At 42.5% G+C, this 15126-nt stretch overlaps 2 protein-coding genes across 2 annotated transcripts; one reads left to right on the top strand and one right to left on the bottom strand.

Annotated features, from left to right (window-relative positions):
• Positions 1 to 2109: 2109 nt before the first annotated feature.
• Positions 2110 to 3993, bottom strand: LOC134176279 (zinc finger MYM-type protein 1-like). The gene has a single exon (XM_062642954.1). The coding sequence runs from the start codon at positions 3991 to 3993 to the stop codon at positions 2110 to 2112; it is 1884 nt and encodes a 627-aa protein (XP_062498938.1).
• Positions 3994 to 10666: 6673 nt separating this feature from the next.
• LOC134176278 (riboflavin-binding protein-like) lies at positions 10667 to 11422 on the top strand. Its single transcript, XM_062642953.1, has one exon. The coding sequence runs from the start codon at positions 10667 to 10669 to the stop codon at positions 11420 to 11422; it is 756 nt and encodes a 251-aa protein (XP_062498937.1).
• The last annotated feature ends 3704 nt before the right edge of the window (positions 11423 to 15126 follow it).

Genomic DNA, 15126 nt, shown 5'->3' with positions numbered 1-15126 from the left:
CAAATAATCACTCGTGTGCTAAATTGTCACTAGGGCGGATACTGCCTAGGTGTTTCACGACGCATGTTGCTATGTCAACAATATAATACAGGAGCAATTGCTAGTGATTACAGCCAAATCGTATCTATGTCGTCGGACCAGCGGGAAACCTAGCTAGCGAAAGTATAGTTCAGGTACATTCAGATATATTCGCCTTTTGTAATCCTTGTTTATAGTATTTCTTTCTGATGAGTAATCGTTTATTGTCAAAATCTGCATAAAAGATATGGTTGCTGATTGAAACTTGTGTATACTGCTGCTATCTAATTAGGTAAAGAAAATGCATTCCTATTCAGATCATTACAATGTATCTCGCCAATCAATGTGTTTAGTCCTCTTGCCTTGAAGCTTTTCTAAATTTGGCTCTTACTAATGGCATTCAAATTGCGTTGCCACAAAGGGTCTACAGTCCCTTCGTTCATAATTCAATTAGCTGTGCCTGCTTGCATAAACGTCATATAGCTGTAGTTTTGGTTTTGAGAGTTCAGTTTTGTAGCAGACATTGTGCGCAAATGAAATTTGCTTTGATTGTGATTATTGCCTTCTGTATTCTGGCAAGCCAGATGGCAGAACTTGCTGCCAATCCGTCATGCCTAGTTGGGCCTCATCACAAAGCGTCGCCATCGCCTGAGCCCAACATTAAAGGAGACACTGCATGCAGCCGATATTCAAGCTTTACTTGCTATATTCAAGCTTTTCTTGCTGCACAGCTAACACTTCGCACTCAATTGACCAACACGGTGATCGAGAGCTGTACAACTTCTACTGGGATGACTGCGGCGTGATACCAACTGCATGTCAATGCTACCTAAAAGCCGATAGCTGTTTTTTCTCATGTGATCCATATATTGGACAGTGCAAAGGCTCGGAAGTTTTATCATTGTCCGGTCTACCTATATGCGCTTCCTGTTGTGACGATTGGTTTGAGGCTTGCAAAGACGTTCTTCTTTGTGCACAAAATTGGATAACAGACTTCAAAATAGATAATGTAACGGACCGTTTTCATTGTGCCAACGAGACATGTCGTACATTTGCACAGTGGTATCAAAACGGCAAGGTAATGTGTGGACGATGTGGGGAGATTCCTTTCAATATGATGAAGACAGCACTAATTGCATGGTAATACTATTCAACGGTGACAATCAGGCCCGTAGGCTGGTCGCAGGAGTGGGGGGTGCATTTGCCAACAAAGTCTATGTGGTTTCAATTAAATGTAATCGCACTGCGCTAAAGTTTTTTTGTGGATTCACCACTTTGGAAACATGGTTAAAATTGTGTTTGTATACTTAGTTCACATAATTGTATTGCAATTGTCCAGGCATTATCTAATAATACGTATTTGTATTCATAATTGTATATGTAAGACTTAGAGTTAGCAGAAAACATTAGTGTAACAGTACCGAGTCAAGTTCGAGTCTACGAGGGTGAAGGCGAGCATAATAATCGACTACGTTGTCAAGATCTATTGGTACATCGTAGTGGATGTGAAGGAGAGCAAGGTGAGACAATCTGTCCTTAGCCATTGATGCGCGCATATAGTTGTTTAGGCGTCGTAAAGCACTGGCGCTTCTCTCACATTCACACGAGGTGACAGGTATGGTACAGGCGATGGTCAGTCAATGGCGTCACATTCTTTGATGGCTTTTGCTGGTGAGCACGGTCTCTTCTCAGGGGGCATCGCCATATACCTGTTCCTCTAGCTCCTGAGTTCCGCGTCCATCAATTCGGGCGATGGCAGATCATCTCTGTACTTGATCAGCGCCTCTTCCAGGTTGACATCTTGCGAACATAGGATACTTGGTACAAGACCAGGTAGGGATATGGCTGTGATTGCCGACTTTGAGAACTGCCGGATGATGCTAATAATTATATGATCAAGAAAGGGAATTGCAACATTTCTCTGGAAATACTCTTGAACAGAAGCAGCTGGAATACTGCTGCGATTTTGTTGTTTTGCTGCAATGCGAGGCATTGCAATTGTACTTCCAACCTTTTTTGCCATGTCTGAACTAACTTTGTAGATTTGAGAAAAGCTGCTTTCAACGTTTGCGCGCTCGCTGTTGTAGGTCCTCACAATTCAGATATCGTGTTATGCGCTTTCACGATATCAACAGCTTTGCTCTGCAACTTTACGGTGATGCCCGAAAGATGTGATAAGTACTGATACATCGGCACAAACACAACAACAAACTGAAAGGAAGTAACACTGGCCAGAATCTGTTGTGCTTCATTGCGGCCTGCATAGTTCCAGTCAGCATTCGTAGCCCCATATTTCTCCAAGTGATAGCGGAAAGCTATCATCTCTAGAACTTCAACCACAAATATGTACCCTTGGTAGAAGTGCTGATAAGCCGAATGCCGCTCAGCCCATCGCGTCTTGCACAGATCGATCAGTGGCTTCCTCCTCTCTTCATTGAACACATTGTGGTTGATGATCATTTCTAGAACACCACTTCTCTTTGGACTATTGAGGAAGAAACGGCTGCATTTTGTAACGCAATCGATCACATTACGTACTTCAGGAAGAGCACATGACTTGCTTATCACAAGGTTAAGGCAGTGGCTACTGCAGTGTACGTAGGTGGCTAAAGGAGCTTTATGTCTAATCCTGGCCTGGACACCCACTCGATCTGAAGACATGTTGCTGGCGCCGTCGTAGCCCTGACCACACATAGTAGCAAGTGGTATGTTATTCTCTTCCAGAAAGCCAAAGATACCATCTGCAATCCGCTCCCCAGTAATTCTGACCAAATTCAAAAACGTTAAAAACTCTTCTCTGACCTCTTTAGTACTTCTGTCAACAAACCTGGCGCAGATGGCAAGATGCTCAACGTTATGCGAAGTTACCTCTTCAGCAAGAATGGCGTAAAAGGGCGCAGTTGTCAAATCACCTATTATTCCCTGTAAGAGGATGTGGTTTCCCATGACTTTAATCAGCTCATTTTGTGTTTGAGGAGAAAGATAAGTTGCACATCGCATTGCAGGAATTTCCAGGTGCCTTCTTAACTCTCCATCGTGCACTGCCAGAAGCCTCAGCAAAGACAGAAAATTACCTGGATTTCCGGGTGATTCCACACTCTCTGCGTCTCCACGTAAAGCAATGCACTGTCTGGCGCAGTACAACACAGCAGAAGCAATGGACTTCAGGACAGCACGATTACGCGCGACATTGGCCGCCTTGCGGGTGTCTGACTGTGCAGTAATGGTAGTATCTGGATTCTCCAAGGTTCGCTTGAAGTTATCAGCTTGCTCAATGGCTTGATGATGGTATAAGCACTGCTCGTGCTCCTTTGCTTTTTTTCCTTTCTTGTTCCAATCACGAAAAGGCTTGCATACAAACTTCCCCATGGACACTTTAGCAACGAAAATTCCACAAGCAATGCAAAAGACACCATCCACTCGCTCGCTGTAAACCATCCACAGGTGTCCTGATAGCCAAACTGGACGAAAAGCTCGGTTGCGGCCACCAATACATGTCGGAGGAAAAACTTGGTCGGCACGAGGCTTTTTGTGATTTGTCAGTAGGTTATACTTCTCCGCAGCACCCAGAGCCTTCATGGATTTGCAGAAATCGACAGGAGACTTGGCTTTGAAAAACAATTTGTCAATATCATCCACTAAATCATGATCAGAAGTATTAGCATGATGGCATTGCTGATTGCCGCCTGCGACGGCTGCACGCTGAGCCTCGTTGTCGTAAACTTCACAGCATGTGTTGCGCAAAGACTCGACATGCGTGGCGGTAGAGGACGACCCTACTCTTTCTACACTACCACTACAGCACTCACTGGAAGTCGGTGTTAGTTGATCGTCTACTGCAACCAGCTGTGTAAAATCTGGATCAGGAGTCACAAGTTGATCACGTGCCCTTTTCGGAACTAGAAAACTGTCCAGCCGTTGACACGTAGCCGCTGCTTGCCTCCTTTTTCTACCTTTTTCCTGAGCCCGTTCCATCTAGTGTCACTGTGACGAACACACACTTCTCCACGTTACCAGGTAGCAGACAGGATAGCCAAGTATCTGGCACGTGCTTTGGAGTTCCAATACATTCCTCGGAGTCCTTTTGCCTACTAGCCCGGACTTCTTCCGTGAACGGATTCGGGGAGGGTGCACGTGCACCCAGTACACCCCCCCCCCCAGTCTACGGGCTTGACAATCCTAATGCGAATGTGATGAAAGACGCAAGTGGAGCTAAGAGCGTCGCACGCTGGCAAAGGAGTCTGCTCTTCTTCTTTGCAGTCTTTCCTTATATTCTTTTTCAGTTCTGAAGAAAAGAACGCAGTTGGCCAGCAGTAACAGAGTGGAAACATTAGACTGACATGGTCAGATAATTTTTTGCAGTAGCTGGAGGTTTTTTTTGTTATGTGTAGCACTAGAACCGTATATTGTGCATGCCTGTATTCACATGTCTTGTAGCCATGATTCCCACAGTTATTGAATAATACCTTCTTGAAATAAAAAAGTTCTAAAATGCAGCTAAGTCCTCACCGCTGCTAGAATAAAGTGGAAAGTTATAGTTGGTAGCATTGATAAATATCGAATTTCGCTAAGTACACGTCTCAAACAGCTAATTCTAAAATTATTAGAAAACTAGAGATGACGAAAAGACTATTACATTTAGAGCTTGTTTGTAATCAGTTTTCTACAGTACATGCGTATACCTAGCCTCGTCTCCAGACTCCTGTAGGCCTAGCAGTGTCCGACTCCCGTATGGCACTTTCAGCTTCCCGTGAGTCTAGACTCACCACGCCTGCTTTCACACACTTGCTTTACTAAGCGACATCTCACGTCATAGCCTTGGCACCTCATGTGACTAAATACTACCTACGTCACAAACTCAATTAGCTGATATGGCTATGACGTGGGTGATACTTAGTGAAGTGAGCGTGTGAAAGTAGTCGCGGTGACTCCAGACTCACGAGATGTTGAAAGTGTCATACGAGAACCGGACTGGCAGGCTCACATTAGTCTGGGGACGAGGCTACGTATACCTACAAAATTGGGTACTTAATTGGCATACACCACGTGATGTGATTACGCCTAGTAACCACCTGTGACTTCACACACGCCGCTACAAAGATTGAACATACCTAGAATTTTTATGCATATTTATGACATATTTATTGCATCATAATGTATAACATCGGGAATATAGAATGTTTACAGTTGAACCCGCCTCTGTTGTAATGTTAAGTGTACACCTTTGTGTTGTCTCTTCTAGGCACCTCTTATGTCTACAGATAATTATACGTTTGCCGTAATGTCCACACTGTCAACTTTTACTACTTTACATAGTTACGCAGCAACTGCTACACGCTTTCTGGCATCTGATAAACAATAGCGTGAGAAAGTAACTGGACGTATTGAAAGGCACGTGAGATTGTCGATCCAGCGATAACACTCATGCATGCATGCGCTGCATTCCAATGACCAGTCGTTGGCTCATCCAACTCTACCCAACGGGATTCCTACGGTTCTTCTCTCTCTGCCCAAAACGAGATTCAGTGGGCAGGCACGCAGGCGGGCAGGCATGAGGGTTAAGTGACAATGCAAGTCCGATGGACACGCACATGATGATTACACAAGCAATGTTAATTAAATTACCTAAGATATGGCCGGGAGCCTCCCAGATCCTGTCGTAGTAATCAACACAAAGCAGGAAGCATACACTGTACTAGCCGACGTGTCGATGCGCCTTGTGAAGTAGTAGCCTGGAAAATAGCGACTAATCCGTCTTCACATTACGTGGTGCAATCGCATGGGCGTGGCGTGACAATTAGGGGCTAGTCTAGGGTCTAGTCCATTTTGCAGGCCCGGTCATAAAAATTGTGGACTATAAATAACTGTAAATACGTGTGAGAACCAAAGCTGTGTAATTAGAGTCACCGGCGTACGGTGGCAACTTCGTTTCCGGTCATGTGAGCCCTATGCAAAGTCGCGCGCGTTACTCCACCACGTAAGGCGAAGTTGGCCTAACGTCGAGGCTACCACCGGCGTAGGAAGTGGGAAGCTGGAGATCTGAAGCCCCATCGCTCAGTGTAGGAATTAAAATTTCTGTGCCAGTGACTTTACAAATCTGCCTAGAGTCTGGCAAGCGAATTAGTTTTTACTTACTCACGATGATATCCACGATACAGTCCCCACTCGTGACATCCTTTTACGTCATGCACTGCATGATTAGTATATTCACCGCCTATTTCTTCAGTCGGGATATTCCTCTAATTCTACCGTTTCAGGCAATTGAAACCAATAAAGTGAGCGTGTCCATAAAAGTAGGCGTGTCTCGTAGCATCGTCGACTTTAGCCCTCATTGTAGAGGTCGCGCACGCTACGCATGACCGTTATCATAGGGAATTTGGCATACTCTGGGAATTTGGCATCCCCGAGCCATGCATATTCATTAGGAAATTTAGTATTTCTTCGAGACGTTTACATTCCCGAACTGTATATCCTAGAGAACTTGGCAACAAAAACAAAGTTGTTAATGTAAGACGAAGAGAGGCCTACAATGTTAGGGACACACTAAGCATGATAATATAATATATTATAATATAATATATATTTATAATTAATTAATTAATAAAGTGAGCTACTTCTGGTTAGTCATCATCACCTTTTCTCATTCGTTAATTAATTAGCAATGATCATCCTTGAAAAGCGTTCCCAGCTGCGTTGGCTTAGAGATCAAACGATATCCTGTTACAGATCAGCCGATCGAGCATTGCAACTCCGCGCGCGTAGAACTGCAAGTAATATATACTCAAGAATTGATAAACGTACAAAATGCTGTATACACTTGGCATGCTAACGACGATTGTAGACATTCATGTAGTAAACATAGGAACCGTAAAGTACGACTCAACAAAAGCATGATAATGATCTGATGGTCCATCTAAATAGATAATTAATTTATCAACTTCCAATGATACAAGAACGCTATACTGTTGTCAACGCGCAGTAACCGATACAGTCATTGAGTTTTTCACTAATGATATCAACTAGTGGTTTCATGGAAGTAGTAAATTTAGACCATATAGCTGATGTCTCAACTAAGAGACCGATAACAATAGTTCATTGATCATCTAGGCGTTTGCTTAGTGGTATTTGCAATAGAAAAATACTAGATAATGATATCGATGGCTAGGACTGATGCACTACAAAGAAATAGCAGTAATATGATTGAGCATCCTACTATATTTGAAGATATGGAAACAACCAGACTATCAAAAGGGCATGCACTGAATAAAGAAAGAGCCGACGGAGCCGCAGCGGCAGCAGCGGCCATTGCCGCCCCACTATTTGAAAAAACTCGACTTCAGCCAGCGAACGATTGCTGCATACTTCCGGTCTAAAGATAGAGCTGATAAAATAAAATAATATATTTGGTCAACTACCGGATTGCGGCTCTACTAATTTGGTGACTGTTTTGAAAAAAGGAAAATTTGATGATTCACGCCAACTGGTGTCTGTGAGTACCTGTACACGCCCAGCCAACCGACCCCTAGCGTGCGCTAAGCCACACCTTTTACCGCGCGCTAGGTCGCTCCACTTTCAAGTTGCTTCCGTCGGGCTTGAAGTCTTAGAAGGTGGTCAGTTCAGTCTCACGCTGCTCTTGATCCGACACCAATACAGTCGACATCAATAAAATGTAAAAAAACAATTAACTCATGCCATTCGAATTGACAGGTACTTCTAGATTTGAGAATCATAATGGGACCATTGTGGGTCTCATCATCTCATGTATGTCATGTTTGAAGTGATGCTTGGTTTCTAAGCACTGTTGATTGTCTTTGATTTCACTGTTCAATTTGCAATCACTGTTGCTTCCGATTTAAAAAATTGAAAACAAAGTCTGTGGACAGAGGAACAGAAAGTTACGATGGGGAGACAAGACCACTGCTGGCACACGTCAATAATTAAAATTTGTTTTTATAAATGTGTCAACTAAAATTGCAAGATAGTAGAATTTGTTATGGGCTGTACTTGTTGTTATTGAAAATAGTTTATATTGCATAGGTTATTCTGGAAAAATTATGGAATTAACTTTGGGTACTGCAAATATATATTTCCATGCTCATATCACTAAAATTGACTTTGTGTGTGTGTGTGTGTGTGTGTGTGTGTGTGTGTGTGTGTGTGTGTGTGTGTGTGTGTGTGTGTGTGTGTGTGTCTGTGTGTGTCTGTGTGTGTCTGTGTGTGTCTGTGTGTGTCTGTGTGTGCGTGTGCATGTCAGTGTGCGTGCGTACATGTGTGTACATAATGCTATAGCTCAGTTGGCTATAGTGTCATGCATCTTAAAGAAATAGACTCTAAACGGTGACTTATCAAGGTTGCAAGTCTAGGTCACAGTGATGGCGATCTAGGTATTTCCTATTTTCTTTGGGCAAGAAACTCACAAGGATTTGCCTTTCTCGAATCAGTTGTCTACATTATTATTAAAATGAGCTAGTACCTGATGGATCATTGCTGGGAATGGACAAGATCTTTGGTTTGGCAAATAATATCTTGCAGCAGATGGGAAAGTGTGGTAATTGCCATTTACTCAACGGTTAGTTCGAGGCTAATTACTTAACTTGTTAGAAATCGGGATGACAATCTGAAATTATGTCCGACATGCCTCTCGCGCAGCGGCAATGCAGAAGTTCGAGTCCATTTGTCTAGATCGATCTTGTGTGTCCTTTCTCTTGCTGTAGCTGAACGTGTCTAGACTCGATACAGTCTCTCTCCCTTGTAGTTCCACGGATTGTCAATCCTCGGCTTGTTTTCTAGGACAGTTGTTCAGATTTCAGTATTAGTTCAATAAATTTTGTGAGATCAGTGAACATTTCAAGAGACTTCGGTACATCACTGAGAATGGTTGAATCGGTATAAGGCGGTGTTAGTGTTTTTAAAAAATTTATATCAAACATACTCAGTGATTTGTATGCTCCGGTTTAGGTTAACTTAAGGCACAGTAAACATAGCACTAAGCCTACTCAAGCAGACATGAACATAGCATAATATTGAAGGTGATTAGCTAGGTTCGATCTGATTACCTAAATATGGATGGGGTGTTTCCAACGTTGCTGTAATAGTTGCCATACTGTTTGCCTAAGAAGTGTAGCTGTCTGGTGTGAATGAAATATCTGGTCTATTACTAGTTATTATTAGTATGTAGTTATGCATGCCCTTCCATAATGGGCAAGTGAGGTCTTCACCCCTATCCCTGCGCCCACCAACTTGGCAGGTAAGCCCAGCAGGGTATATGTTTCTGTGTAGTCCACACGGCAATCAATGACTAGCCAGTTCGATATAGATTGCAGGCATTACGGTGACCGCGAACATCGGATCAGCACGCCTAGTGGATATCAATGACCACCAGGAAAGCACTGAACGTCATCGTCAACGGACTGTTCGCCAAATCACAGAAACTCCCCAAAGACTGAAACAAGTCGTAGTCTCATGGATAAAGATAGACAAACATAAGAAAGTAGGACAGACAAGTTTCATAATTTACTGTCGTCACTGGGGTTTGAACCCCTAAACCATGAAGTGGCGGCCATTAGCACGCATAGTGGATATCAACGACCACCAGGAAAGCGCTGAACGTCATTGTCAACGAACCGTTGGCCAGACCATAGAAACTCTCCAACGACTGAAACGAGTCATAGTCTCATGAATAAAGCTAGAGAAACATGAGAAAGACAGTTAAGTTTCATAATTTACTATCGTCACTGGGGTTTGAACCCCCAAACCATGGAGTGGTAGCCATTGTCGCTAACCACTAAGCCACTGCGGTGACTATTATTATGTCGTGCTCAACCAGATCAGTCTCGTTTGTAAAGTCTATTACAAGTACCGGAAGCAAACACTGCTTCAGAAGTACTTAGACCTTAACGGCTGTCTAGAAAGAAGACATGACTTTACGAAGGATCCGAGTAGATCCTAGAAGCACTGTTTTCTGTAAGTGCTGCAGGTTGTGATGACCTGGAATAATGTCCAGCCACCATGCAATACCTGCGTACACTGCGCCCAAAGCTTCCAAGACCACTGGAACCACCAGTGTTTGACAATGCCACATGCGGCTTATCTCCAATCGCAAGTCGCTGTACTTATTATTATTATTATTACTATTACTGTTATTACTAATTAGTGGAGAGCCTCGTACCCAGACCTTTATGCGCGACTGGAGAAGATAACAGCCTCGGTACGACGAGGCTAAGAATGTTGGCTTCGGAAATCTGCAAGATTGCGCGTACGTACACACTTACAACGATTACTAAGTGCCAATATTGGGACACGGCAGACATTCTTCACAGGTGAAGCAAGACGTTGCCAATTGTAGTTGCCCTTAAGCGCTTTATTAGCTTTAGATCAATGAAGAAGTCCTAAAGTGCTGGTAAGCGAATTTGTTAGTAACAATGCATTCCAGCGTCTCTGTTTTCGCTCAGGGGTATAGTCTCTGAATGTATCTCTGAGGTGCTCAACGTTAACATTTGCTTAGCGTAGGTTACAGTAAACCAGCTTCTAGCGCTTGGTCTATGTTGAGATGGTGTCTTAATTAACTTCACACCATGCGCACTTTGGAACAAAGAAGAGCATGCTAATTAGCTGCGCATGCTTGCAGAACGTCATATAGAACCGTTAGATGTGGTTTGGAAGCCTGGTTGCAAGACATTCTACACAAATGGGAGTCGCTTTTGTTGTCATCATTGCTCTATTTACTGTGGCCAACCAGATGGTAGTACAAGCTGCTGATCTGACATGCGTGATTGGACCTCATCACAAGGCTTCTCCATCACCTGAGCCCGACATGAGAGCAGGCACTGCATGCAGCCGATATTCCAGCCTTTCTTGCTGCACAGCTAACACCTCGCACTCAATTGACCAACAAGGTGATCGAGAGCTGTACAATCGCCACTGGGATGAATGCGGTGTGATATCAACTGAATGTGAACGCTTTTTGAAAGCCGATAGCTGTTTTTTTCATTGTGATCCATATATTGGACAGTGGAAAGGCTCGGAGGAGTTATCAGTGGTCGATCTACCTATATGCGCTTCCAATTGTGACGAGTTTTTCGACGCATGCAAAGATGTGCCTATTTGTGCACAAAATTGGATAACAGACTTTAAAGAAGACAATAAAACGGGCCGTTTTCATTGCATCAATAAGACATGTCGTACCTTTGAAGAGTGGTATGGAAACGGCAAGGTAATGTGTGAGACCATGTGGGGAGATAACCAATACGTTGCTGACGATAATTGTTTGGTCATGACATTCACTGGCAACAATCCTAATGCGAATGTGAAGAAAGACACCAATAGAGCTCATGGCATTGCACGCTGGCAAAATAGTCTGTACTTTGGGCTTGCAGTCTTATCTTATATTCTGCTCCAGTTTTGAAGAAAGGAATGCAGAGAAGAAATTAACATATTTATCAGATGATTACGAATTCAAACGTTTTGGTGTAGCCGCAAATATTCCTTATATGTATCCATAAACGTAGGTAATTGCAGTTGAGCTCAGGCATTGTACTAGGTTAGTGAAGAAACACTAGAGCGGTAAATACTTGACTGATAGCCCATCTGCTGCGCACGTTTTTGCACCTGCTAATTAGAGCATGAAGAGGCTGAGATGGGGGCTGGACACATTGACTGGCATTTGCCACGCTAATTAACACTAGTGATAAATAAAAATGCATTCAAAGGTCCATGTGTCCGTTCAGTGGTCCTATCACTGTAAACCTGTTGCATGCACGCCTTCGTTAAATCAGCTTCTGGTCGAGCACCGTCGACGCTGACATTGACATGAAAAGATCGGCTGGCGTACGATACTGTAAAACAGCCTATATAGATACACGCGCGTCTGGTCAATATGGTCATGAGCACGTGTAGAATTCCACCCTATAATTTGCCCTTAAAATATTATGTGTGGGAATAAATAACGTCTGCAGTGTATACACGTATGTTTTCCCTTCTGTCCCATAATCGTACTTCTTCGAATAAACAACATCTTCGAATAAATGGTCCTTCAAATAAACGATTGCCTTTGCTAGTGGATGCGCCAGTTTTTTTATATGAGTCATTGTTAAATGTTCTGGATTTAGTTTGATTATATATACTCATCAAGGTTTCAAGTTCGAGTCACAGTGACGGCGAACATTAGCATATATTTTCCTTGAGCAAGAAACTCACACGTATTTGCCTCTCTCGACTCAATAGTTTAAGTACTAGGCAATGCATGACTGCATGTATTGGAATGGACAAACGCTTTGGCTTGGCCAATATAATCTTGCAGCAGCGGGAAAATGTTGGCATTGGAGTTTACCTAACCAGTGGGGTAGGAAGATGTTTACGAGAGGGGAAGCTGTATCGTCGATGTTATCATGACGAAGCCAAAACTACCTCGCTTGCCAGATCGTAAAGATATTTGCAAAGTCAAGCAGGAGCACAGAATTTTATATTCCTACAGTAACCGAGAGGGCTGAAGCCTCCTCCATACCTCCGATTCCTATACTTGTGCTAACTGTGTAGTTTAAAGCTAACTTGCTGGGAATCGGAATGTCAATCTGAACCGACATGCCACTCACGCAGCCTCATTGCTGGAGTTCGAGTCCGTTTGTCTACATCCCGTATGTATTTTCTTTTGGTGCAGCTAAACAACTATTCCGTAGTACTACAGGGCCGTAGGAGCCGGTGCGGCTGGTGCGGCCATGGCCGCACCACTTTTTGTAGCCTCGCCTAGCCAGACCCTTCTCTGCGCGAGCGAAAGAGAGAGAAGAGGAAAAACAAACACATATAAGGAGGCATTCAATTTGAAACCAGACTGACAGACATTAATTGGAGCATTGGTCTCTTGCTTTAACGCGCACTAAATTAAAAGCCACGCCCTTTAGCGTGCGTTAGGCCGTACCACTTTTTATTTGCTTCCTACGGGCCTGTACTATAAGCAGTATATGACAACTTGTTTTCTTACTATGACTGCTAACCTAACTTATTCAGATTTCGGTAACAGTGCATAATGAGACAAGTAGAAATTTCAAGACACTTCGACACGTCACTGAGCAAGGTTCGATCTGTAAATTTAAATTTCAACATATGTAGTAATTCCTATATACCGGCTTTTTGTTCAACATGCATCAGTGAGCATGCGCAGTAATACTTGTCTGTCTGTGTCTGTGTCTGTCATTCTATCTATTTTTCTGTATTTGTTTGTCTGCCAGTGTGTTTGTCGGTTTGTCTATCTTTCTGTCTGTCAGAAGTTTCACTTATTGACAAAGGTCTTTAATTATAGCTAAATCGATCTCCATGAAGGTGCAGCTAAAAAATAACTATATGCTGGTATATCTCACACATGGGACAGTCTGATACAAAACATATAGTAGAAACAATTAACAACTACAACAAAAACTAATAAATAGAGTTCTGAACGTCTAGTTCAGGGTCATCCCAGTCAATCGCCTTTCGGTTGATCTGTCTGCCTGTAGGTCTGTCTGTCTGTCTGTATGTCTGTTTGTCTATCTACCTGCCTATAATACATATGTTGGATTCCATTTGCTTTTTCAAACTTCAGCAATTTTATGTAACATTTCAATACTCTGATGAACTCAACGTCTAACAGAAATACAATTATTTATCTTCTAAAACAAGGATATGTAAAATTTTAACGACGATTTATTTCTTAGGGTTAGACTATGGAAACAAACACAAACATGTGGTAAATATAGAAATATATTCTGTACTGCTTCATCGTGGTGTCAAGATTGTATGTCTCATAAGAGATAAACAATTATGCAAGGAGTGCGAGAAAAATACGCATTTATATCAACTCAAAATATTCACACAATAGTGCACACAGGTGAAAACTTTGTAAGCTGTGTGTAAATTGCTAATGAAGTTTACTTATTTATCAAATGTAAAATAGCCGTCTAAGTGCCACACTGTTGAAAAATCATATCCATGCAAGGTGTGTGAAACGAAGTTTGGTCAGCTTAATAAATTAATAAATTTGTTTTGATAGGAGTGTGCACACAAGAGGGACGCCTTGCATAAACAAATGTGAGGAATGCAAGTACGATTTACCTACATTTTTTTCTCGTCATGTTTTTCATATTATCTTTTTGTAGTGTTTACTAATAGGATCTTGTTTACGTTACAATTAATTAAGCCTTTCACGTCATTTTTCTCTAGTTCATTTGTTGTTTTATTTCTCTCAAGTTATTCAATCATGCTAATATACCTGTGACATATATGGTGCCACTGTGCATGTCGTGTAGTGACATGTTGGTGATGCATGGAGAAAGTTGTAATGCCTCTAGGTGAAATTCTCTGATGTGCTTGATGATTCAGACATGAATGATGAGGCGAAATAGTTGATATTTCCTATTGTTTGTGCAATTACTATTTGCATCAAGTGGAAACCATTCACGGCTACATTAGCCCTAATCTGTATTGCTCACATCTTGATTGACTGCCAAACTGTTGGCCCGATCCGGCAGCATCTTGTCTGATGCATAATGATACGTGTCAACGTGCCTATGCAGTCACATGACAGTAACCTGCATCAACTGACATTGACATGTCTTCTCATAGCGTGATATAGCTCCCATTTACTACTCTATTCTTTCATCTCTATCATCGCTTGCGTAACATGATCAGTTATGATGGGATCACGAAGTGAGCCAAAGCATATGTCAACTTCAGACTTATTTCAGTTTGTCAGACGCAGTGAAGAATATACCTTACCTGCTCAAGCAGACGTGAAGCATGAAATTGAGAATGGATGTTGAAGGTGAGTAGGTTTACATGTTTAAATATATCTGAATAGACATGGATGGAGTGTTTCCAAAGTTGCTGTGAAAGAACGTTGCCATACTGTTTGCTTATCACAGGGTATATATGGTAGTACCCAGCTAGACTCGTACCCAGTCCCCCTCCTCGCTCGCGCTCCACGTGTTTTGGCACGTGCTTTTTGTTCCACTCGCCAGGAGAAGGACTGGCAACATATTATGTCACGTGAAGAACTAGTTCTTCATGTGTTATGTTTTCGGTGTATTGATTGGTCAAAACTGCAACGCGAGACGAAAACATGTTGTTACAAGAGCACGC

This window comes from Corticium candelabrum, chromosome 2, assembly GCF_963422355.1.
Source record: "Corticium candelabrum chromosome 2, ooCorCand1.1, whole genome shotgun sequence".
NCBI classification, from domain to species: Eukaryota; Metazoa; Porifera; class Homoscleromorpha; order Homosclerophorida; family Plakinidae; genus Corticium; species Corticium candelabrum.
This window is presented reverse-complemented; position numbering and strand designations above follow the sequence as displayed.